The sequence below is a fragment of the Schistocerca serialis genome, chromosome 1 (genome assembly GCF_023864345.2).
Source record: "Schistocerca serialis cubense isolate TAMUIC-IGC-003099 chromosome 1, iqSchSeri2.2, whole genome shotgun sequence".
Lineage (NCBI taxonomy): Eukaryota > Metazoa > Arthropoda > Insecta > Orthoptera > Acrididae > Schistocerca > Schistocerca serialis.
In genome coordinates, this window is record NC_064638.1 from 831,338,645 (window position 1) to 831,366,406 (window position 27,762).

Genomic DNA, 27,762 nt, shown 5'->3' on the forward strand with positions numbered 1-27,762 from the left:
TGGCCGAAAGCTTACTTGTATAGCAGTCTTTTCATTGTGCCTGTTTGCAACCTGAATGTCTCCACTACATGGTGAGTAGCAATCATTCATTTTCAAAAAATTGTCATTATTCCATCCTAGATTTCCACCATTTAATAACTTTAACAAAATGGCCATTTAGTATTTTCTTGATTGATACATCTTCTTTTGGCTTGACAATAACGCTAGAATCACATGCAAAAATGACTAATACTGTACTTTGATTCAAATAAAATGGTAAATCATTAATATAGAGCGTGGACAGTAATTTACCTATGAATGAACCTTGAGGAATGCTCACTGTTATTTTTCAGTAATGTGCTGTCCCATCTTATGTTGTTACAACAGGCAAGTGTAACTTTCTGTATTCTGTTTCTTAACCCTTTTGTGGCCTGTGGGGGATATACTTCCCACTAACTGTATTTCTTTACAGCATTTAAGAGAATACGTGTTACCACTTCTGTATACTGCTGGCATCTAGTGGCAGTCTGCTGCACCAGCACCAGCAGTTTGTGTTTGTTGTCAAGTATAGCCTTCAGGACTATGGGAAGTATATATCCCTCCAAACAAGGCAGTTTTAATTGTTCTTGGGAAATATGGTTATCATCAAAGTTGTTCCTGGAAGGGGGTTGGAAAGTATACTTCCCACGGAATTAATCTGTCATTTGTGGTCCTTGGGAAGTATACTTACCATCAACATATGGGTACCCCAAAGCTTTTGGGGATATATCTTACCACCTCTGTCTATTCCTGACATCTTGTGGTAGTACATTCCACCAGGTGTATGAAAACTGCTATAACAATCCATTTCTGTTTGTCGTGGGATCACTACAGTTGCTTCTGCAATATATGTTATTGTGACCTGTATCAGCTCATACCTTTATTGCATGATGAAGATTCTGAGATTGTTTTCATATTGTGGTAAGTAAAGTTTAATATTGATTTTTAAAATAAAGATAAAGAAAACATAAAATAAAAACAGAAAACACTGTTGATTATTTTTTTACGTGTAATGGAAACACATAACAGTTCACAAAAGGAAAGAGGGAAAGCCATTTATCACCATAGCTTTAATACCTCAAAAAGGTGCCATGCTGATATTGTCGCAGAAGATGCCGGGTAGTGCAGTTGCTGTAGTGTAGTGGTTATGATACTACATTGTTGCATGGAGTGTTGTGAGTTCAAAACTCACCTGAACTAAAAAAAAATTTAATTTTTATATTCGGTCTGAGTACATTCTAGAGGTATCCACAAAAGGCAAGAATCATTGTATCAGAATGTTCTGTAGCTGTATATATATGGTATGTGTTATGGCCGGAGGCAGTTCGCTCCACACTCTTGACTCTTGTATGTGCAAGTGCTGAATAAACCTTCATTAAGTTAAGTTAGTGTTCATCATTCATCTATTTATACCTTCCTCTACATGACATTATTCTGGTGGAGGTGCTGGGTATTGGAACTTGTGATACCGCACATTATTGATGACACAGTGGCTCCCATCAAGCTACGATAGAGCCGCCGTTTACGTGGCGAGAAACCCAAGTTCGAGCCATATTCAACAGATCGCAATCTATCGGAGACAGAAGAAGAAGAGGCCGTTATGATGACAGCAACTGTGTGCCACCACATGAGACATCTTTCTGGGTGCTCTGGTGATGATGGCCAAGATCCAAACAAGTGGCTAAACGTATATGAGCGTATAACCAAATTTAAGAAATGGGATGACACCATGTGTTTTGCTAACATATTTTTCTACTTGGAGGGCACTGCCAAACAATGGTATGAGAATAATGAGGAGAAGTTCAGAAGCTGGGAAGTATTCCAGGCAGAACTGAGCAAGTATTTCGGCGACAAATAATGACAGGAGTGCAAGGCTGAAGATAAATTAAAGTGCAGGGCACAGTGTCCAAGAGAAACCACAGCATCCTAATTTCAAGACACCTTGGAGCTGTGTAAACTAGTGGATCCTCAAATGAAGGAGGAAGATAAGGTTGCACATCTCATGAAGGGTTTTGCTGAGGATATGTATCAAGCCCTACTCCTGAAGGAGGTTTCGACAGCAGACGACTTCATAAAATGGTGCCAGTATATAGAGACAATGCATCAAGAAAGAATTACACACAAGAAGTTTGAACAGCTTCCAAACAGTGTATCGATGTTTGTGATGGAGGAAGAACTGATGTCACAAGAGTTCTTCGTCAGAAGGCACTTGGATTGAACAGCAAGCAAAATACTGAGACACTTCAAGAGATCATAAGGGAGGAAGTGAAACAGACATTTAACGCAATCTCTCATCCTTCATTTCCCTATAAAATGGTAAAAAAGTCTAGACCCAGGTGAATTTATGTTCCTACAATGCCGCATGGGGAACCTGTTTGGGCACCAAGGAAGACTGATGTCTGGAAGGATCCAGGATAACCAACCAGTATGTTTCCACTGTGGATGACCAGGACATGTGGTGTCCTTTTGTTGAGAAAGGTGGCGGATATTTGATGACGCTCGCACCAGAAGACAGCAGGCTGATCTTAGCCAACACCAACTGCAGAACAACAAAGATGAACAAGAAGATGTGGGTGCAGGATGACGTAGGTCACCATCACCTCAAGCTAGCTGCTGGAGAGGGCACTCCCCAACACTCTGATCAAGGTCTCAATTGCCGTTTAGAAGCTCCAGCCTATCACCTAGCCACCGCAACCTGGAAAACTAAAGGGTGCGACCTTCCTTGGAGGTGAGGCCACCAAAGACAAAAATCCTCCGCCATTGAACACTACAAAAATAATAGGAAATTATGTTGATATCCTCATGAATGGCTGACCAGCCCAAGCTCTTGTGGACTTTGGAGCATCATATTTAGCCATTTCAGAGAAGTACCGTCGCCAGTTGTGGAAAACCGTATTCATCGACAACGAAACATCTTTGCTGAAGGTGGCTAATGGGAAATATGTAAAAACTACAGGAAGATGTGTCATTGGTGTGAGTATAAGTGGCCATACACAACCCTTAGTATTCATCATCTTACGAGAGCGTAGTCACGACGTCATTCTCAGATGGGACTTTTTGCAAGCTTCTCAAACAATTATAGGTTGTGGTCGCTTGAAGATTATGCTAGATGAAATGAGATACTGTGGACAGGAAGACGCACATTCCTGGTTCAGTTCCAATTTAACTCTTTGGTGGGCACATTTTTTGTAACAACTCAGAGGAGATAATTTTTTTGCTGTCCTATTAGGAATGTAACTTTGTTTTTGCGATTTAGGACCAAAAACAATGGTGGTGCATATATTGTCATGTAGAGGAGACTATGTGTGCTGGATGAAGTGATCATTCCTGCAGTCAGTGCTAAAAAGGTAGCTGTCATTTGTCATGCCATGCATCAGTCCATGGATCTTGTAGTGGAATGTAAGAGAAGCATACCACTGAAGAATAACTTGGTCATCCCAGCCTCTGTCATCTCATTTAAGAATGGATTTAGTGAATTGTGGATAGTTAACTGTCACCGAGAATCGCAGATCCTTCAAAGATGCATGTGCATAGCAAACGCTGAGCTGTTAATTGAAGAACAGCAGAGCGTCATAGAAACCTTCGATGCTGAGTCTGTTGGCGAAATTAGTGCTACCACTATGAGACAAGATCTTCTAGCTCGACTATCACTAGATCTCACTAAGGAACAACAGAAGAAGCTACTTGCCATTCTTAAAGAGTTCTCTGAATGCTTCAATCCACAGGTGAAGAACAAATTAGACAAATCAATGGTGAAGCACCAGATTAACACTAGAGACCATCAATCAATAAGCCAGAGAGCATACCATGTGTCAGCAACAGAACATCGAATAATTCATGACGAGGTAGAGAAAATGATGAAGAATGACATCATTCAGCCTTCACAGAGGCCATGGTCATCACCAGTGGTTCTCGTCAGGAAGAAGAATGGCAGTTGGCGCTTTTGTGCTGATTACAGGAAGCTTAATAAGATAACTAAAAGGGACGTTTACCCCTCCCATGAATTGACGATACACTAGATTGTCTGAAGGGGGCTAAGTTTTTCTCAACCACGGACATGTACTCAGGATACTGGCCAATCAAAGTAGATGAGGCTGATTGTGAGAAAACTGCATTCATGATCCCTGAGGGCCTGTATTGGTTTAAGGTAATGCCATTTGGTTTGTGTAATGCACCAGCAACTTTTGAACAAATGATGGATAATCTTCTAAGTCACCTGAAGTGGATGATGTGTCTTTGTTATTTAGATGACATTATAGTGTTCTCAGAGGCATTTGATGAACACATAAAGAGACTGAGAGCCATTCTTAAGTGTCTCCAAAAACCTGGACTGAAACCAAATCCAAGAAAGTGTCTCTTTGGAGCAAAAGAAATCAAAATACTTGGGCGCCTTGTGTCAAACAAAGGTGTGCAGTCAGACCCAGAAAAGAAGAGCTATAAAAGAATTTCCTATTCCTAAAAGTATTAGAGATGTGAGAAGCTTCCTTGGATTGTGTTCTCATTGCTGTCATTTTATCAAAGACTTTTTTGTCAAAGCAAAGCCACTCCAAGAGTTGTTAAAAACTGATGCTAAATTTATCTGGGGTGGTGCTCAACAAGATTCTTTCAATGTGCTGTAAAAAGCTCTGACAACTGACCCTGTACTTGGTCTGTATGATGAGAGAGCACCTACAGAACTACACACAGATGCCAGTGGGTATGGGATCGTTGCTGTTCTGGTGGAGATTTTGGATGGAAAAGAGAAGGTTATAGCCTATGCTTCTAGGACACTTACAAAAGCCAAGAGAAACTATTCAACTACAGAAAGAGAATGTCTTGCTGTGATCTGGGCCATGTGCAAATTTTGACAGTATCTCTATGGAAGGCCATGCACATTTGTTACAGACCATCATTCACTTTGTTGGTTGACAGGTCTTAAGGGTCCAACAGGATGACTCGCCAGGTGGGTGCTAAATCTTGAAGAGTATGACATTACCATAGCGTAAAAAAATGGAAGAAAACACCAAGATGCCGACTGTCTCCAAGAAACCCTGTGCAAGACCATCAAGACTTTGATGAAAGTATTGACTGTCTTGCTGCACTCCAGGATCTCAGGATCTCTCTGCTGAGCAGAAGGATACCAAGATATCTCAAATATGCTTGCCTTAAATCAGTCAGAGGATGTGAAAGGACAATTTAAGGTCGTTAATGGATTATTTTGCAAGAAAAACTTTGATCCATTTGGAAAGAGGGGGCTACACATCCACTTAGATGTCCTACAGAAATTCCATGGCACACCTGAGGCCGGACATGTAGGATTTATTAAGACATACGATAGGATCCGCAGGAGATTTTTCTGGTCAAGTTTATTTAGGAGTGTCCATCACTATTTGTCACACTGTCAAGAGTGGCAGAGGAGAAAGGCAGTTCCTCAGAAACCACCTGGCCGACTCATACCAATTCCACCAGCAGAAACACCTTTCCAGCCTGTTGGGATTGACCTCCTCGGACGATTTCCAATGTCTGCTAGTGGCAGTAGATGGATTATTGTTTGCACTGATTATCTGATGTGCTATGCTATTAGAAAAGCCGTGAAAACAGCCAAAGCATTCAACGTAGCCAAATCCATTGTAGAAGACATTGTATTAAAACACGGTGCCCCAAGGTCATTAATTACGGATCAAGGGAAAATTTTATTAGTTTTGTTTATTAATAGAAACTGTTATGTAGGCATGCTATTCCTATTTTGTGCTAAATGTTTTCCTGTCAACTCCATTGTTATTTATGTACTGTTCAGTTTTTACTATTTCATTGCAAAGATGTTACTCACTGTATGTTTCTACTTCACTCTAGATGTGTTACTTCTCTTCCAATGTTGTCTGCTAACATTTAACTTCTTTGGTGATAATACCCAGTAAATGTCTGAAGATGGCCTTGTAAGCCGAAAACCGGTTAGCAATAAAAATAATATTGTAGAACAAAAGCAAACTGGTGCTTTTCATTTATTATTTTCAATGGAATCTTGTGACAGAGATAAACCGTCGGTGCGACATTACTTATCGCATGATGAATGCCTACCATCCGCAAACTAATGGGCTTACTGAACACCTTAATAAGACCTTGGCCAACATGCTATCAATGTTTGTCAATGTTGAGCATCAATGTTGAGCAGAGCAACTGGGATGAGCTGCTACCTTTCGTTGACATTTGCCTACAACACCACCAAGCAAGACACCACACGATTTACACCATTTTTCCTGGTGCAAGGGCGTGAGGTGACGATGATAATGGGCACTGTGTTTCCCTTACATCCTGATGACGCGGATGATGACTACATCGGCCAGGTGTTAACCAGAGCTGAGGAAGCTCAGCAGTTAGCTCAACTCTGCACGCTATAGGCTCAAGAAAATGATCACCGAAGGTATAACACAAGCCACTGCCCTGTTGTCTGCCAGCCTGGTGACCTTGTGTGAATCTTCACTGCTGTTCAGAAGGTTGGTCTTTCTGAGAAGCTCCTCAGGCGCAACTTTGGACCTTGTAAGATTACAAGACAGTTGTCTGATGTTACTTATGAAAGTGAAGATTTCGACCCTGACACAAGACAATGAAAGATCTGAGATACAGTCCACGTCCTTCGAATGAAGCCCAATAATGATCCTACAATCCAGGGTAAATTCGAAACTCCAACAACAGGTAACAATTGGAAAGGTAATGAAGGGCGTAGTGGCAAGGGAAGTTCTAAGAAGATCAATGCCAGGGAAAACATCAGTCAACGGGAGTCAGAGTATGCAGGACCGATGACTCGTTCCCAGACTAGGAGGACGCAACACTGAGATGCTGTTCTCTTAACGAGGGAGCAATGTTGCAAAAGATGCCGAGTAGAGCAGTTGCTGTAGTGTAGTGGTTATGATACTTGATTGTTGCATGGAGGGTCATTTCTGTACTCGGTTTGAGTACATCCTAGAAGTATCCACAAATGGCAAGAATCATCAGACTGGAATGTTCTGTAGCTGTATATATACTGTATGTGTTCTCGCCGGAGGCAGTTCACTCCACACTCTTGTATGTGCAAGTGCTGAATAAACCTTCATTAAGTGAAGTTATTGTTCATCATTCATCTACTTACACCTTCCTCTACGTGACAATATATGCACCACCATCGTTTTTGGTCCTAAATCACAAAAACAAAGTTACCAAAAAATAAATATAGTCAGTTGATCATAATCCTAATAGGACAGCAAAAAAATTATCTCCTCTGAGTTGTTACAAAAAATGTGCCCACCAAAGAGTTAAATTGGAACTGAACCAGGAATGTGCTGTACTTACTTTCCCTAGTAGAAATTTTTCCTTTCCAAAGCAACTGGTTACAAATAATTTCAGAATAAAAACAGTCTTGGTTGTGAAGTTATTACATATTTATAACACATTTCACTGTTTTGGGGTTTTTCTTTTCCACTGTGGCAGGGCACTAAAGCTACTGGTTTCAAATAATTTCATAATAAAAACAGTGTTTGTTGTGAAGTTATTAAATGTAAATAACACATTCACTGGTTTGGAGATCATCAGATTGTCTATAAAAACATGAAACCAATCCATTAGAAACAAACAGAAGATGCACAGTCCTATCTTGTATGATGACACAGGCAAAAAGAACTGCTGTGGTGAAGTGAGCTGATGCACTCAAGGTAGCATGCAATAGTTATTGTCAAGGTAACACACATTTTTCTGCCACCTTCTTCTACCTACTATACAATATACTGGTGGTTTTCTTTTCTTTTGCCTAGGTTTACTTTACATTTTATATGTTTTTATGACAGATGTATTACATATGTAGTTACTTTTGCACCCATTTTCCATTTTATATGCGATGGATGGGCTACATATCCAACTGCTTTTATGTATCACTTTTAGTTCATTTTACCTGCATAGCAATACAAGATAGGACTATGCCCCTTCCTCCACTTGTTTCTAATTGGCTGGTTTCTTGTTTTTATAGACAATCTGATGATGCCCCAAAAGAATGAAACACATTCCAGTAGAATGCCAATTTTACATTCTCTGATTTTTAATTTTTTACGATTCTACACCATACATTCGTAGCCCCTGTGAGAAACCCATAAGATCAATGCTAGAAGTTCTCCAATTTTACATTTCTTCCTAAGTAAGGTTTACTTAGATTCTAAGTTCTTACTTAACCTCTCACTTGACTTCATCCCATTTTATTCCTATTGATATCTGATGTGACTGAACAAGTTATAAGTGGCACAAAAGACTCATGCTTTGCACCATGGGTGGTGGTGGAGTTAAGGGAACATTTTAAGCCACTGTGGAGAGGGGGAACAAGAGAGAAAGAAAATGCTGATGTAATCCATGATCAGTGTTGCCAACACAATTTGCCACATTTAGCTTCACTGCACAATTAAGATACAACTACTGCTAGGTTGCAGTGATAATGGAAAAACAAGACAGCTGACGCAAAGTGACCTGGACTGAGCGAATAAATGATGAAGGGGAGTAACCACCACCTTTTCTTGTGCCACTTATAATTCAGTCTCATCTGTTTGCATGTATTTCTGGTGTACTGTATTCAGCAAAAAATAGAACAAGGTTTTTGCGATAGCACATTTTAAAAACTTTTATGTTCAAATCTGACTCGCTACAATTGCAACAACTACATACACTACCAGTGATACAGGGCATGAAGCAAAATTGTAGCACTTGGAGCTTTCTTTCAATTTATATTTTACGCAGTGTACAAAAATTCACTGACCCGACTTCTAATAAGCTTGTAACATCAATTGAAGAACATCATATTTTCACATCTCTGTTTCTCTCATCAAGCCTAAATAACAATTAATGGTGAAGAACATATGAAGAGTAGCTCGTAAAAATGCATTAAACTGTAACAGCAATGGTGACAAAGTTTTTCATTACCGAAAGCAGATGTCCGCATTTATGCTTATAGTTTAACCACTTAGCTGCTATGATGTTTTTGGTTTAATACAACATATTCATCAATTTTTGCTTTTTTTCTGGATGATCATGAAAGATGATCTCTCAAAAACATATGTTTTAAACATATAATTCATGGTCATACCAAAATATCTTGATTTCCTTGTGCCCAGATACCAATTTCAATTCTTTGATTAGTTTTTACTTTCTGTTACACATCTGTGATTTTTTAAGAACTGATGAAATTCATTACCACAAATTGTTGTATAAACATTCTATTGTACATTTAATTTACTCCACTTAGACAGATTTTATACAAAGTAGTGGTGAGGATTTCAATTTTTAATCATATATGCCAATTACATGTGTTTCTGCTCATATTTTGGGAGGTTTTGACATTTTCCTCTTCATTTTCCTCTATTTTGCATTTTTTATGTCTGGGCCAAATGAAAACATAAAATAGGAGTTTCACTGTATTGATAACTTCACAGCCAAGATTGTTTTATTAAGACATATTTTATGATTTATAGCTTTTACTATGCAGTTGATGACAGTATAAATAGGTGCCTCAGGGGAGCAGCCCTTTTCAAATCTAAACAGTGAGTGACTAAGTATTCCATTATTGCAACATAGGTGAAACTATGAAGTCTGTTACCTTTTCAAAACTTTTGGAAAACAATGTAGGCCCTAAGGAGTTATACTGTCTGGCAGCACTTCTGTTGAGTCACCTTTCTTGTAGACAGGCCTAACAAAAGCATATTTTAAACTGTCTAGCAAAATACCTTTATTTTAATTCTGATGCTCTTGGACAATCACATATATATTAACAATCACAAACAAAAAATTATAAATCCTTCAACAACACAAGAGATATTGAATTTAACTGATGCAAGGAGAACATTTAAAAATGCTGCAAATGAAGCAGATGAAAGGGAATACAAATGTCTAAAAAATGAAACCAACAGAAAGTGCAAAATTGATAATCAGGAATGGCTGGAGGACAAATGTAAGGATTTAGAAACATTTTCACTATGGGAAAGATAGGTACCACCTATAGGAAAATTAAAGAGGTCTTTGGGAAAAAGAGAGGCCATTGCATCCATATCAAGAGTTCAGATGATAAACGAGTCCTAAGCAAAGAAGGCAAAGCTGAGAGATGGAGGGAGTATATAGCGTCTACACAAGGGAGGTAAACTTCAAAGCAATATTATAGACAGGGAGTGGATGTAGATGTAGATGAGTTGGGAGATACAAAACTGCTAAAAGAATTTGACAAAACTCTGAAAGATCTAAGTCAAAACAAGGCAAAAGGCAAAAGTTACCAAACGATCAGTTTAATAAAATGTGGTTGCAAGATATTTTACAGAAGAATGGAAAAACAGATAGAAGCAGATTTGGGGAAGATGTGTTTAGTTTCCAGAGAAATGTAGAAACATGCAAGGCAGTACTGACCCTATGACTTACCTTAGAAAATAGTCAAGAAAAGGCAAACCTACACTAACAGCATTTGTAGACTTAAAAAAAAGCTTTTGACAATGTAGACAGGAATGCACTCTTTGAAATCCTGAAGGTGCAGTGGTAAAATACAGTGAGCGAAATGCTATTTACAACCATAGGGCAGTAATAAGAGTCAAGGGGCATGAAAGAAAAGCAGTGGCTGAGAAGGGAGTGAGACAGGATTGTAGCCTATCCCAATGTGATACAATCTGTACACTGAACAAGCAGTAAAGGAAACCAAAGAAAAATTTTGAGTAGGAATTAAAGATCAGGGAGAAGAAATAAAAGCTTAGAGGTTTGCTGATGACATTGCAATTCTGTCAGAGACAGCAAAGGGCTTGCAAGAACTGTTGAACGAAATGGATAGTGCTTTGAAAGGAAAATATAAAATAAATGTCAACAAAAGCAAAACAAGATTAATGGAATGTAAACGAAATAAAGCAGATGATGCCAAGGGAATCAGATCAGGAAATGAGACACTTAAAGTAGTAGATGAACTTTGCTATTTGGGTAGGAAAATAACTGACGCAGAGAGGATATAAAATGTAGACTGCAAATGGCAAGAAAAGAATTTCTGAAGAAGAGAAACCTGTTAACATTGAAAATAGATTTAAGATATTTGTCTAGAGTGTGGCCATGTATGGAAGTGAAACATGGATGATAAACAATTTAGATAGAAAGAGAATAGAAGCTTTTGAAACATGGTGCTACAGAAGAATGCTGAAGATTAGATGGGTCTACCATGTAACTAATGAGGAAATACTGAATAGAATTGGGGGAGATGAGAAATTTGTGTTACAACTTGAGCAAAAGAAGGGGTTGGTTGAATCTGAGACATCAAGGGATCAACAATTTAGTATTGGAGGGAAGTGTGGGGTGTAAAAATCATAGAGGGAGACCGAGAATTGAATATGCATATCTGGAAATATGTAGGTTTCAGCAGTAATTTGGAGATGAAGAGGCTTGCACAGGATAGAGTAGCAATGAGAGCTGCATCAAACCAGTCTTTGGATTGAAGACCACAACAACAACAACCCTTAATTAATGATTGATTATACTTTTACTTCTGAAACATCATGATTATTTTCCTCATTCTGGATGAGCATATGTGAAAAATGTTCAAATTACTAAGTTTTCTCTCTACTGATTCTACAGCATACTGTTCTTCTTTCTCTTTTGAGCTTCTTGAATCAAGTTTCTCACTTACCATTAAAAATTTATTCCTAAAGCTTACTTTACTGTCTGATCTGGCAATTTCTCACAAGATCTGCCTAAAAAATATATTCCTGTATTTTTATAACTTTTCTTAAAATGTTATATTACACTTTATTTATGAAACTGCTTACTTTTTCCGGCCATTTAGTAAATTTACAATTTTTAGTTCTGATGATAACCTGATAGCTGTACTGATCCAAGGTTTCTTTGAAGGCTTTCTCACATTTCATTCATTACTTTGAAAAAATTGGTTTTAAATTTCATTACCAATCAAATTTTTTTAAGAAATATGCTTAACTTACAGTTTATGTTAGGCTCATTGTAAACATCAAACCACTCACAGCTTTCTCTAAAATTTTACATTTTTTGTCTTTAATCATGCTCACTGCCTTCTTTGATTGTATATTTGAATGTAGCTAAGTTTTATAATCTAACTGCATCATTTTCTGGGAATTCACTCACTACTGGACAAGGATGTTGAATGAAGATATAACATATCACAATATTACTGTCTTGAGCTGCTCAAGTAGGAAAATTTATGACTGATACTAAATTACAAGCAGCTAATTGCATCTCTTGATCAATTTTCTTGTGAAGTTCCTTTGAGGACAGACAGCACAGTGATGATTCAAATTTCCAGTTACACAGTTAGGGGCCAGTATACTGTAACAACTTCAACTACTATACTGTCCAATATTAACTCACAAGCACATGCTTCAATAGGCAGATATACTCTGCCTGCAACAAAAAATAAATAAATAAAAAATAAAAAAATAAAAAAAGGGAGAGAGAGAGAGAGAAGTTGTTGTACCCCCACCTGTGGCAAGCTAGCCTGCAAACATTGCATTGTAACTGGTCCTCAATATCCTATATAATGGCATTGGGATGGAGTTGACATCTGAGCTGGTTCCACACATATTCTATTGAGAACAGAGATGGGAATCTTATCGGCCATGGAAGTACTTCAACATCATGCAGATAGTTCATAGAATCAAAAATAAATATGTGGACCAGCACTGTCCTGTTGAAAAACTGGCACCACCATAACTGCTGCCTGAGCAGTGATATATGTTGACACAAGATGACCATGACATACTGTTGTGTAATCAGAGTTCTCTTAATAACTACCATCCATGACCTGAAGTCATACCTGATGGCTCCCCACACCATAATGCCAGGAGTAACATTGTTTTGGCTCTCCAATGGCACAAAAGAATTGGGTCTCTCGTTAGATTGCCGCCATACTGGTGTGGTGCAAAAACCAAGATTCATAGCTGAACACAAAGCGAAATCATTCATCAGCAGTCCATGCTTCCTACATAGCATCACTTCAAATTCACCTCTTTGTGTGGTGGTGTTAACAACAACGTACACGTGGGATGGTAATTTCCTAATCCAGCTACTGTTAGTCTCTGACCAATGGTGTTGGATGACACATGGAAACCTGACAATGAATATGTCTGCCCTCTCTCATTCCCATGCAGTCCACAATGGGCCACTGTCATATCCATATGCCCCACAAATCTGGATATTTTATTTTATTTATCCATCTGTAGACAAAAAATATTGTATGGATGTTGTCCAAATGGAATTGTATATTTATGCGGAACCACAAATGTTGCGATGAACTTTGAGGAGTTTAGAGAGTGTCTTGATGAACAAATCGAGGGTAGGAACCAGTGTGCCAAAAAGTCATCCAATGATGCTACAGATAATCAAAGATACAGGTGATGGTGCCAGCCACTAGGTCACCCCTTTGGCAGCAAACGTGTTTGTGTGCTGACAGACTGTGGGCGGTACATCTTGCTGTGTTGTTTGTTATTAGTGATCATGACTGATTGCCACAATTGCTAGTGGAGAAGATGGAGCTAGCAGCTGTGTAGAAAGGCCTTGTTTCCTGTGAATGTGATGGTCTGCTGCCTCGGTAGATTAAAGTTTCAGGCATAGGTTTCCATCCACACTTTTTCTCCTGGAACCCTCTAAAATCCCCAATGCTTTTTAGTATACAGGAAAAAAATAAACTATGGAGGGAAACCAGTGTCCTAAACCATCATTCATCAAGGCAACAGAACATCGCATTTATGGGAGATGCGGCCTGTCTACGCACCAGTTAACTTGATCTTCTCCAATGGCAATTGTGGCAATCAACTGTGAGCACTGAATAACAAACAACACAGTGAGACATTCCACCTACATTGCAATGATGTACAAATTCACATTTGCTGCCAAACGGATGGCCCAGTGGCAGGGCCCTGCATCTGTAACTTTGATGCTCTGTAGCGTCATTGGATACTTCCAGACACAGGTTCTTATCCTTGATTTGTTCCTCAAGAGACCCACTACAACTCCTCAAAGTCTGGCGCAACATTTCTGGCACACTCTGTATACATAAAATAATACCACATCATACAATACATAGTAATACAACTTTATATACATGTTTGCTAATGTTATTTTAAATTCAAGGTCTATTTTTCACAGGGATTTACTTTTGTCCTCTCTAAAAAGCCAGTTCTCATACAATAATTCAGTAAAGATTTTATGCCATACAACAGCTGTCCAATACATAGGCGAATATAATGAAACTTTTAGGAGTGTATTTTCAGTTTTTCCTTAATATAAACATCACCAGAATATGTTATTGGTCTGCATAGTCACTTGCTGCATAAAAACGTTGACTGAATAATTTTTTTTAAAAATTCGACTATAAATTTACCCACATTATCTAACTTTCTGATGCTGACTGGCAGTTGTTGTAAAAGTGAGTACCAATGTGACTTGCATGCCTTGGTGTGTTTGTTCTTTTGGTGCACTGAGTATGTAGTACTATGCTATTTTGAGTATTGTAGTTATGATAGTTGGCATTTGCCCCAAAATCTGCTGTGAGTCCTGACATACATAACACATTTGTGTACATAGGGTGTCCTAGTCCCTTGTAGTTTAATATTACATTTTCTACATTTTTGAGAATGCTGTTATGGTCTTCACATATCTTCCCTGTTTCAGTCTTCACAATACCTCATAGCTTTTGATTTGTTTTCGGACTGTGTAATTAAGCTGTCCTTACTCAAATATTGGACAATTTGACCAGCCAGCCAAATAGAGACACACAATCAGGTCCCTTTCAATTGCTGTCAGGAGCTTGTAACATTCTCTTATGCAAGTATTTGGCATCTCCATTTACTTCATAGTAATCTCTCAACGTCTGATGCTGTTCATGCCCCTTACACACCCTATTATGCCTGGTAAAAACACTAAACATGCACAACGTTAATGAACTCCATTCGCTGTTCTACCTGTCACAGAGAATTGTAACTCTAAAAGCGAGAGCAGTCTGAAAAGTTCTCTGCCTGATAGTGGAAATGACAATAATACTTTCAAAGAAGTTTTATTTTTCAACATAATCTCCTCTGATATCAACACTTTTCACCCAGCAGTGTTCCAATGCCATTATCCCCTCCATGTACGGTTCCTCTGGAAATATTGCAAAGTACCCATCTACAGCTGCAATCAGTTCTTAATTGGATGAAAAGCCCTCACCAGTCTTGAGAACAGATGGAAGTCCAAGGGAGTCAAATATGGGGAATAGGGTCAACATTCCAGCACTTTATAGTACAAATGTCTCAATTTCCCCACTGCCAAGACAGTTTTGTGGACACGAGCACTGTCCTAATGGAAGATGATTTCTTTTTCTTCTTTAAGCCTGGTCTGTTTCCAAAAATTGCTTGCATCCAATTTTGTTAGAAGCTGAGAGTAGTACTCTGTAGTTATGGTTTTACCTTTTTCAAGATAGTCAATCAAAAAATCCATTCACATCCCAAAATACTGATGGCAAATCTTTCCCGCTATGGTACCACCTTTGTCTTCTTTGGAGCCGAAGAACTGGCTTCCATCCACCATATAGACTAAGTGCTTGGACTGTGTACTGGTGAATACATGTTTCATCCACTATCATGTATTGATGTACAACATCACTTCTGTTTGTCTTGAAATGCACCAAGGACTTTTCAGATAGTGTTGTGCATATGCTTTTGTGATTCAGAGTGAGCACACACAGCACCCCTACTGTACAAAGCTTCATCATGTTGAGTTCCTGATGCAACCACATTCCTTTGATATCACTAGATCATTAGCAAATTTCACGCACCTTTATATGTTGATCTTCCAAAATCATATCATGCACTTTGTCGATAACTTCTGGTGTGCTTGCACTTTTTGGATGTTCTTCATGGTGATCATCTTGGACACTTTCACAGCCATGTTTAAACTTGGCTGCTCATTTCTTCATATTGGAAACTGAAGGTGAAGAGCCACCATATGCATTTACAAGTCACAAATGAATTTTGGTTTGTGTGAAATGCTCTTTTGCAAAAGATTTAATCGCTGCACAATAATCTATTTTTTACCATTTTCAACACCAGGCACACCATAACTGCTTCAAATGACTATGTGCAGTCAACTGCTGCCTGGAATGAGTTGCAATTTTATGTGGTGTCTACTAACATGTGTATCGGCATAAGGGGAAAAAAATCATGCGAGTGGTGCTGCTGTCTCTGGGCAACACCAAGAACTCTTCAGAGAGATGTCGTAAATATCTGCTGATGGTGTGAACATGTATGAAGTTATATTGAGATCTGACCATGTCTTCTGGGACCTTCATTTGTTTGTCAGGCAGTGTGTACATAATTTACTTATCACTACATTTTTTAAAATTTATATTCTTTTTTATGGACATAACAACTTGTTTTTCATCCATATTATGTCTACATGAATATGCAGCTAATTTATAGTCACCCACTTTAAGATTTTCTTTCAGAGTGATTATTTGGTGCTCAGTCAGACAAGAAACATCAATTTATTCCCAACTATAAATATTTTCCAATCAAACTAACAACTCACTTATTTTATTTTTTACTTGTCTGTTTCTATAATATCCTAGGCAACCAAGTTCACTTCCTCCTTTCTTAGGTGTTGAATTAGAAGTCTGTCGATTTAAATATCTGTGATACTGTCTGTCTGAATTCAGCCTAAAGTAAATGTTTCACCTGACTGTAATAACTACAGGGACTTGCCTTTGTGTGCTGTTGGACCCTTCTGTGCTAGGACAGCAAAAAGCAGCACATATTGTCAAGAAGGTGGCAAAAATTACAAACAGAACACAACTTCAAGCAATATGGGCAACAGGAATTGCGACACTGAAGGTCACGGCTACTTGTTATCTACCATCCCGATACTGCTCCAGGTGCTGCATTAACTGCTCCACAGTGATCTGCCCCTTCCACACAGCTATCTATCTGACTTACTGCATGAACTAGGCTTGATTCCCAGGTATTGTTCAAAAGGGAAGGTTTCACTTAGGCAGCAATACTAAAACTCTAAGGGCTCATCTAGCTAATATAGCTACATATGTGTTATATTTAACAGAGTATCTCCTAGCATCGTAGCTGGTAAATGAAAAGTTTGCCCCATAATATCACACCTAATTCTGTTTATCAAGAAGCCACTGCTTCCTAGTTCTAAGTGTCCAGTGAGCTTCCCTTGCTCATAGCAAATTGCTTGTACTACTATGTTGTCGTACACTGAATGCCTACAATATAGCCCTGCTCACTGGAAGTATGGTTTTCGTTCCATCACCTCTTTACAGCATGAACAACCCTCTGTCTTGCTCCTGAACAATTGTATGGCTCTAGTATTTCCTCCCACTTGAATCTCATGAGTAGAACATATAGTAACCTTCCTCTTCTGGCATTGCTGCAACTCTCCTTCAGTCACTGCCACATACCATTCCCCATCTTCCACTGTTAGTAACACCACATCCCCTTTAATTTGTATAAACTTCCCCACTGTTTCTAGCCCCACTGGGTAGGTGTGCACTGTTTAACACTTGAACAGTGAGTGCTTGTTCACAACCAATACTTTCACCAATATGTACAACCGTGCATTATCAATTCCAACTAACAGCAAACTGAAGACAGGGCTCTGCTGTCTCCCCTCCCCTTAGAAGCATGCTGTCTCTCACCAGCAACCTTCATGCAATAACTACACATAATTCCTACCCAAACCTACACATATAACCAGACCCATAATTATCTAACAACCTATAATGCATACAAACAAAATAACCAAAATTGGAAGAATCATAACAAAACACAATACATATTAACTACTGCCTCAATCTTAACGCATACAGTGTTTGAGGCATATGGATCTCATCCTCCTGTTATTCATTCTTCTGCTTCTTCTTTCTGACTTTCCTCCTCTGTTCCACTAATGTCCCCTAGAGATTGCTGTTGGTGTACCTGTGAATGGTTGTAGTTGTCAGACATGTACAGTTTTTGACCTTGTTGGCAATTGTAGCTTTCCATTCACAGGTGATGTGGTTTCAATCATGTGATACACGCCATGTGAGCATGTTATGAACATTTTTGTCTTTCCTTTTCGAGTTTACAGACTTGACAACGTTACCAACTGGTCTACTTTGTACCAAGGTAAAAACCCCTTATGTTTTACTGTCTCCTCTTGCCTTTCCAATGCCTGTGTGTTTTTGCTGAACCTTCTTCCAAACAGCTCTCACTGTTCTCGCAAATTCCCAGACTGACTCTCAGTTCCTGCTCCATTTCTGCTTAAGCATATCACATCGGGATTGCATCTTCTTCCCATATACCACCTTGAGTGGTGAAAATTTGTGCTAGATATGTATTTTTTAATTATATGTGCTCACCACAATAGATAGATATGTGTCCCAATCTATCTGCTGGGAGTTGATGAAATACCCAGCATCCTCCCAATCATCCAATGAGCTCGATCCATCCCTCTATTGACTGAGGAAGAAGTGGACTGGTCCTTAATATCATCACTTTTAACAACTGACAGCATTCCCTCACCAGGTCTGGTGTTAAGTTCATGCCTTGATCAGATATTACTGTTTCTGGCACCCCAAACTTCAATACCCATCTATTCACCAATTCTTGCATTACTGTGACTACCTGCTCATCCAGCATCAGCACAATCTTGATATGAGAAAAATTATATATGAAGGTTAACACAAAACCGTTATTCAGCTGAATGGTCCTAATACATCCACCCCGCATAAAACTAAAAGGTTCCATTTCTTCTGGCAACCTACATTTACATCTACATCTACTTCTAGAGGAATATTCTGCAAATCATATGTAAGTGCCTGGCAGAGGGTTCATCGAACCACCTTTACAATTCTCTATTATTGGAGTAACAGTGCATGGATAGAACGAACACCTATATCTTTCAGTACAAGCTCTGATTTCCCTTATTTTATCATGGTGATGGTTTTTCCCTATGTAGGTCAGCTTCAAGAAAATATTTTCGCATTCAGAGGAGAAAGTTGGTGATTGGAACTTTGTGAGAAGATTCCTCTGCAGCAAAAAACGCCTTTTTTTTAATGATGTCCATCTCAAATCCTGTATCATTTCAGTGACACTCTCTCCCCTATTTTGTAACAATACAAAACATGCTGTCCTGCTTTGAACTATTTCGATGTACTCCATCAACCTATCTGGGAAGGATTCCACATCCCACAACAGTATTCAAAAAGAGGACAGACAAGCGTAGCATAGGCAGTTTCCTTAGTAGATCTGTTACATTTTTAAGTGTTCTGCCAATAAAACGCAGTCTTTGGTTAGCCTTCCCCACATCATTTTCTATGTGTTCCTTCCAATTTAAGTTGTTCGTAACTGTAATTGTAATTCCTAGGCATTTAGTTGAATTTAAGGCCTTTAGATTTGACTGATTTATCATGTAACCAAAGTTTAACAGATTCCTTTTAGCACTCATGTGGATGACCTCACACTTTCCATTACTTAGAGCCAACTGCCAATTTTTGCACCATACAGATATCCTTTCTAAATCATTTTTCAATTTGTTTTGATTATCTGATGACTTTACTAGTCGATAAATGACAGCATCATCCACAAACAACCTAAGACAGTTGCTCAGACGGGGTCAGGGATTTTCTCTGCCTCGTGATGGCTGGGTGTTGTGTGCTGTCCTTAGGTTAGTTAGGTTTAAGTAGTTCTAAGTTCTAGGGGACTGATGACCATAGATGTTAAGTCCCATAGTGCTCAGAGCCATTTGAACCACAGTTGCTCAGATTGTCTCCCAAATTGTTTACATTTATGAGGAACAGCAAAGGGCCTATAACACTACCTTGGGGAAAGCCAGAAGTTACTTCCATTTCACTCAATGATTTTCCATCAGTTACTAATAACTGTGATCTCTGACATGAAATCATGAATCCAGTCACATAACTGAGACGATATTTCATAAGCATGCAATTTCACTACAAGCTGCTTGTGTGGTACAGTGTCAAAAGCCTTCTTGTCAATAGTACTGAACACTTCATACAAGTAATGAGCTAGTTGTGTTTCACAAGACTGATGTTTTCTAAATTTGTGTTGACCTTGTCTCAATAGACCGTTTTCTTGAAGGTAATTCATAATGTTCAAACACAACATACATTCCAGAATCCTGCTGTGAATTGACATTAATGATATGGGCCTGTAATTTAGTGGATTACTCCTACTACCTTTCTTGAATATTGGTGTGACCTGTGCAATTTTCCAGTTTTTGGGTACAGATCTTTCGTCGAACAAACAGTTGTAAATGATTGTTACATATGGAGCTATTCCATCAGTATACTCTGAAAGGAACCTAACTGGTATACAGTCTGGACCAGAAGACATGCTTTTATTAAGTGATTTAAGTTGCTTCACTACTCTGAGGATATTTACTTCTATGTTACTCATGTTGGCAGCTGTTCTTGATTTGAATTCTGGAATATTTACCTTGTCTTCTTTTCTGAAGGCATTTCAAAAGGCTGTGTTTAGCACCTCTGCTTTGGCATCACTATCTTTGATAGTATCTCCATTGCTATCATGCAGAGAAGGCACTGATTATGTCTTGCCACTAGCATACTTCACATATGACCAGAATCTCTTTTGATTTTCTGCCAGATTTTGATACAAAGTTTGAGCTATTATAAACATCTCACATTGAAGTCTGCAGCAAATTTCAAGCTTCTGTAAAAGATTGCCAATCTTGGAGATTTTGTGTCTGTTTAAATTTGGCATTTTTTTTTCAGTGTTTCTGCAACAGTGTTCTGACCTGTTTTGTGTACCAAGGAGGATCATCTCCACTGTTTGTTAATTTATTTGGTATAAATCTCTCAACTGCTGCTGACACTATTTCTTTGAATTCAAGCCATTTCTGGTCTACACTTATATGAGGTCTGTCTAAAAAGTATCTGACCTTTAATTGTTCTGTGGAAAATAGAGACGATAGCACAGAGTCACTGTACACAGTAAAGGAAGAGACATTCATGCATATGCGTGAATTTTGTTCCCACCTTCCAGCACGTCAGTCACAGCCTGTCAGTCACTGAGTGAAGTGTTACACAATGTGTTCATCAGATTACCGATTCTCTCAAGTTGACTGAATGTGTTGAGCAAAGATACTGCATCAAATTTTTTCAAAAGCTTGGTGATTCTCAAAGCAAACCAATTCATAAGATTCAGCAGTTGTTTGGAGAAGATGCAATGTGTGTAACACAAATTAAGGAGTGGTTCAACTGATTCAAAAATGGCCGCACATCAGCGGAGAGTGACCAGAGTGCTGGCAGGCCCTAAACTGCTCGGAGTGCAGCTGTTGTTGAATTGTGCATCACGTCTATACGCCAGAAGGTCAAACAGTGACAAAGGAGTACTATTAAGATGTTCTCCGGCAACTCCATAATGCAGTTCAGTGCAAAGGACCAGACATGTGGATGGCGAAAAACTGACAACTGCATCATGATAATACCCCTGCACATTCATCCCATTTGATCCAAAATTTCTTGACCAAACATGGAATTACAGCCATTTGCCAACCTCTCTACTCTCCAGACATGGCTCCTTGCGGCTTCTGGTTGTTGGGAAAGGATCCTGTTTTGAGAGTAGAGAAGAGATAATATGGAACACGATGACAGAGCTGAACACCATTCCAAAAGAAGACTTTCAGAGGTGTTCCAGCAGTGGAAGTAACAGTGGGATAAGTGAGTGCAAGCACAAGGGGCCTACTTTGAAGGGGATTAGGGTCCCAACCCCATCAGGTATTCTAAATATTTTTTCTGGCCAAAGGTCAGATACTTTTTAGACAGGCCTTGTATTGTTAATTTGGAAGGAGTGGAGACTACCTACTTCAATTTCACAACAAGATAAACTACTTCTAACAGCAACAAACATGCCACCACCAACCGTGTTTATATGCTTTCAGAACACCGTTAGGTTCTTCACAAAAATTTCAAATGAGCTTATCTCTGGCTCTATGCAAAAACACCTGTTTCTGACTCAAATCTGCACACTGTACACAATTCCTGAAATGCTGATTGATCTCATTTTTTGATCCTCTCCACCAGTTCTCCATTATACTCCAATATGTTGTTCTGCATCCTCCATGGCCAGATAAAATTTGATCATGTGTTTCCCTCAGTACTTCTTCTCTCAGCGTTGCTGGTACATACACTCAGTCCTAATTTTGTCTTCCTACACAATAATCTGTCATAGACCAATTCAAAGCAGCATGATCTGACACTATTTTAAACTTCTTTCTGTAAAGGTAATACCAAAATTATATTACTCTGTACACCTCTTTCTCCATCGTAGAATCATTTCCCTTCACTCTTGATGTAAAAGGAATCAGATGTTCCCCTTCATAGACTCCCTGCCTCACAACACAGATGAGATCATGGTTTGACACATCATAATATAAATTCCTTACAAAAATCTGGGAACACCAATACTAGGCTCGGTGTTAGTACCCCCTTTAATTTGACAAACCCTCTCTGACACATTCTAGTCTACATGAACTAGATACCTATTTTTAATAACTGTGTAGGTGGCCGTGTTATATCCACAACGTCTCTCACAAATTTCCTATAATAATTCCCAAGGCCCAGAAAAGACTGTAACTCCTTGCATGGTCCTCATACTGGAAAATATCACACCAGCTGTATCAATCTTGGATCAGTCCTTACACCATGTTTACTAACTACGTGATCCAAATAATTTAATTCTTGCAACACAAAGTGACATTTTTCCATACCCAGAGCTAGACATACAGCTTGTAACCACTTGAACACCTCCTTCAGTCATTTTCTATGTTCCTACACGTACCTTGAAAAAACAAATATGTCATCCAGATACACTAGACACTGTTAAGGATTCAGCCCTTACAATGGAATGTCATTGGCATATATTTAAACAAAATGGATTTCTTCTATTCTAATAATGTCCCCAAGGTGCTGAAAATAGAGTCTTTGCTCCATCCTCTGGCACTACTTCTAACTGATGGTATGAACTCTTCAAGTCTACTGTTGAGGAGTATTGGCACTGCCCAAGGTTATCAATCATCTCCTTGAGGTTGGAATCAGGTAGGCATCTCTGTCATAGCCTTACTATTCAAATAGTGTTAATGGCAACTGAACTGATATTTCCTCCAACTGTCCACAGACTTCTTTAGCACAATTAAAATTCCACCTCCCCCCCCCCCCCCTCGGGCTACTGCTCTCCTCTATCAAACTGTCAGCCAACTCTTGATCAATAAACCCTTCTAATTGACTGCAGGGATCATGGTATTCTGTGCAGAAGGTATTCTGTACAGCCTCCAGTACAATGGCACTTCATTCCTTGTCAGAGTTCAGTGTTGTGTCATGGGTGTTGCAGACAACAGCCCCCTCGAAAAAAAATTCTAACCCAAACTCTTCCCTTCTACTGCTTCATCTTTTGAGAAAGGAATTTCTAACATCACCACCAATGTTCCCTTTAACAACTTAACCTCCTCGGCACTAAAATTATCCACATTGACAGGTACTACCTCACCTCTGTCCTTCTCCTGTACACATATGATTTTTCCCTGTACCAAACAACACACTGCATACAATTTATGGTTATCTTCCTGTGGATCCACTGAACACAACATACCTACAGTTAAGTCAGACTATACAGTCACTCACAGTGAATTCCCTGTGCTGCTCAACACACACCCATATGACTAAAGTCTTAATATTATAGTTAGTGGTTTAACTGGACTGCTTTGTACCACAGACACTCCTCGCAACACATTAACACTGATGACAGCTTCCCCCATCCGGAATGTCTTCTCACTAAGCTACACTACACATTGTCAAAGGTCAGTTATGGCATGATGCTGACACAGAACGTCTAACCCTAGGATCCTGCTGTAATCCTCACTTACATGAGACATTATTTCAACACACTGCCTAAACTTCATTGCCTCCTACTGAAAATTCATCATTATCAAACCTAGTGATCATGTATCACTATCTCTTTCCCCACAGAATTTATAACATGGTTGTTACGACTGGCTCTTACCCACTAACTCTCTCGAGGTTACCGACACATGGAGCCATGTCCAACAAAAACTTACACTCTTTGCCACATGTTACACCTATTATGGCACATTCCACCTCTGAATTCTTTTTACAGCATTTACGTTTACTTGTAAGGTCTTTCAGGGATTCGGGGTTCCCTTTTAAGTTTAATGGGTGCTTATTATGACCCAGACCACCTCTACCATTATTCCTATAATACTGTCGCTCATCTGTACCACCCCTACTATTATTTCCACAAAACTGCTTATAGTTCATACCTCCCCTTTTATTACATGGCTAGTGGCACTGTCTGTGTATGTCCAGTACCTCCACAGTTAAAACATCTTGTATTTGCTGTGAATACTCTTTGATTATCTCTTATCCCTCTCACAACATCGATCTCATCAAATTCCAGTGGCAAACTAACTGCTGCATGAAGATCTCTTGGTACACCAGTGTGCACCATCTCTCATGACAAACCCTTCAGAAAAGCATTGAGTACTCAGCTTCCTGTAGTAACACCTTATTTACCTCCTGACTAACACAAGGTCTGTTCAAAAAAATTCCAGAACATTCATAATTTTGTGCCAATAGTGTGTTGGAACAAAATTCAACTGGCGTTCCTGCACATTCCTGTGTTTAATTTGTAACTGCTAGAGGTTTCATTGTTGTATGTCTGTTAGTTATTGAGTTATTGTTCAGCGCTGTATTGAGTAGAATCTTGTGCCACACAGTTTGTGAATCTCGAGATGGCATAGTTAGAGGTGGAATGCGTCTGCATTAAATTTTGCATGAAACTCAAGAAACCTTTACAGAGATACACCAAATGATGCACATAGCCTACGGTGATGAGTGCTTTAGCCATACTTGTTGTTAGGAATGGTTTAAAACTGGCCAGATGGAAGTTAAAGATGACCCCCTTTCAGGATGTCCTTCGATGTCTATCATTAGAATGAGATGTTCCTTAAGAGAATCAGGCTGGTGATGAGACATAGGCCTGCAGATGTGATGTTGAGACCAAGGTTCAATCTTCACAATGGGTTGGGAAAGGTTCTCCACAACCAAAAAAGCGTGGCAGGTCAGGTCAAATGTCAAAGCCATGCTGGTAGTTTTCTTTGACTTTGAAGGATTAATTCATCATGAATTTGTGCCACAGGAACAAATTGTTAATCAATGTTACTATCAGGACATGTTGTGATGCTTGTGATAAAATGTGAGAAGGAAACTGCCTGAAATGTGGTGAGACAATTCAGGGCTCTAGCATCACAATAATGCATCCACACATTCATCACTCTTGGCGTGTGACTATTGGACAACAAACGAAATCACTGTGCTGCCTCATCCTCCGTACTCACCAGACCTGGCACCTGCAGAATTATTTTTTTACTTCCAAAGTTCAAAACCCCATTGAAAGGATGAAGATTGCTATGATAGATGAGCTAAAAGAAAATTTGCAGACAGTGCTCTGCATGATCCAGAAAGTGGCATACCAAGATTTCTTCCAGAAGAGGAAACAACATTGGGAGTGATGTATTAATTGTGAAGGAGATTATTTTGAAGGAAACCATGCACAATTAGTCAAAGGTAAGTGTAGAAAAAATTTTTGGACAGAGTTCCAGAATTTTTTTAAACAGATGTACATTAAGCTTTCTTATTCTGTCTAAAAAATCCTCCATATTGTTCACAGAAAAACAGCATGCTATTTTGCTTGCTGTATCTCTCTACCAATTTCTGCTTGAGTTGCTCAAAAGTTTCTGCATTGTCCAGAACCTCCATGCAATAAACAAGACTTCACTTCTCCTGATAGGTGTGACCTTGTTATCTATAACTAATGATTATCCAACCAATCCCTATGTCTGCAGATAAAAGGAGATCCTCAGATGACATGCTGGGAAAGGGAGAAACAGCTGGATGTAGCCCCAGATTCTGTGATTTCAACAAACCTAATTCTACATTCTTCTCAGCTAATTTATTATTTACAAACTTAATTCTATCCTCAACTGCATTAAAAGATTAATTAAGGATTGCCTAGCCTCCCCTACAGTGACTTCTTGGGTCTGACTTTGCTGCTGCATCTTTCTTACTGATATTCACTACTCAGAAATAAGAACTCAAAAATAATACAAACAACATACTAATCAGCTGTTAACAGTACCATGCACACTTCATCTGTTTAATCATGAGCGCCTGGACTCCCTACACTATGTGATCATATGACCAAAATGGTGACACTTGAAACAAACAACTGACCACAGACTTGGTACAAGGTGCAAAACGCGCAAGTAAATTTCACTGCAAGCTTCACACAGCATCTAGCCATCCTAGAATTACATTTAAACTGAGAGATAGCCAGCAGTATTGTTGGCCCCATAAAAGTAACTGTATAGTTATCACAACCCTTAACTTTTGACCCCATGAGCACCATCACAAAAAAACAAGTCTCACTCATGTCACAATGAAGATTTCATAGGCTGCAGTTCAGACAACGTGCCGCAGGAGGTGGTACACCGTCCGCCATTCACTGTGATGATGTCTGCTCTCCTGACATCCCTGACATCACTGATGAGTCCCAATGGCGCTCAGTAGGGTGAGTGCTGGAGGTGACAGGCCGGTGGGTCCTAGTAGATACACTGATCACTGAGAAACAATACTCTATTAGCTCCCGATCCACATAACATCATTACAAACGTGAGGCAGACACAGCCCACTTCAGTGACCCAGGCTGGCAAAGGCCCACAGGTAGCGACTTGTGTCCTGGCAAGTAGGAACAGTGACAGTGTCCTGCAATGCTGATGTCAGGCAGAGTGATGGCCAATGACCTGGCAGTGTGATCCGTGTGTTGCACTGCAAAGGCATTCCACAGAGGTGGATGCCTATGCCTAGGTGATCCAGGCCCAGTGATGCCCACTGTGGAGGTGGAGGAAGGCTGTTATGCTTGTGACAAACCTGCTGCCCTCTGGCAGTAGTCAGTTGGTGGTTGGCGCAGATGACTGTGGCACCAAGTCCTGCAAGGAGTGCGGGTGGCATGGACCTGGCATCATGGTGGTGCTGCTGGACTCAAAATGCCTTGGCCTTGAAATTTTATATTTTTATGGCTCCAGTGCACATTTGTTACACTAAAGGCCTGCATCTAGTCACATAGCTCATAACAAGTCATCCCCTGATGTGGCAAAACAATCCTGCCCACTCCGACTATTACCACTGTGTGGTGCAGTTTACTGCTAAATGTGGCTAGCTAGTTTCATAATCCTTTTGTGTGAACATAATGGTATGACCCATATGATGCCACACTATGCTAACTGCCAAGCAGTAGTTTGGCACAATGCTACACCACCATTCCTTACAAATTATTCCAAGTTCTACTATAACTAGATAGTGACACCACAGGTGGAAATGAAAAATGTCATTCCTGTATAGCTGTTTATTCTTATTCTTTCTAGAATATCAGAGCTTTTCAACTTTGTTATATTTATATAAGAAGTTTTTTACTAACCAATTATCTCGAAGAGCCCCTTCATTTTCATTGTTGGCAGACCATATGGCAATACTTGGATGATGACTCAGACGCTTCACTTGATATTCAACCTCTTTTCTGACATTTGTTAGAAATTCTTCACTTGCAGGATACATGCTACATGCAAACATGAAGTCTTGCCAGATCAATATTCCTAGCTCATCAGCAACCTGCCAAAAGGAAACAC

The 27,762-nt window shown here is 39.3% G+C and overlaps 1 protein-coding gene across 2 annotated transcripts in view; it reads right to left on the reverse strand.

The window, feature by feature from the left end:
* Positions 1-27,762, reverse strand: part of LOC126484756 (beta-mannosidase) — a 254,100-nt gene that overhangs the window by 67,880 nt on the left and 158,458 nt on the right. For both annotated transcript variants that reach the window (XM_050108354.1, XM_050108362.1), the window contains one exon: positions 27,555-27,745. In XM_050108354.1, coding sequence (XP_049964311.1) covers positions 27,555-27,745 — 191 coding nt within the window. The remainder of the gene's footprint in view (positions 1-27,554; positions 27,746-27,762) is intronic.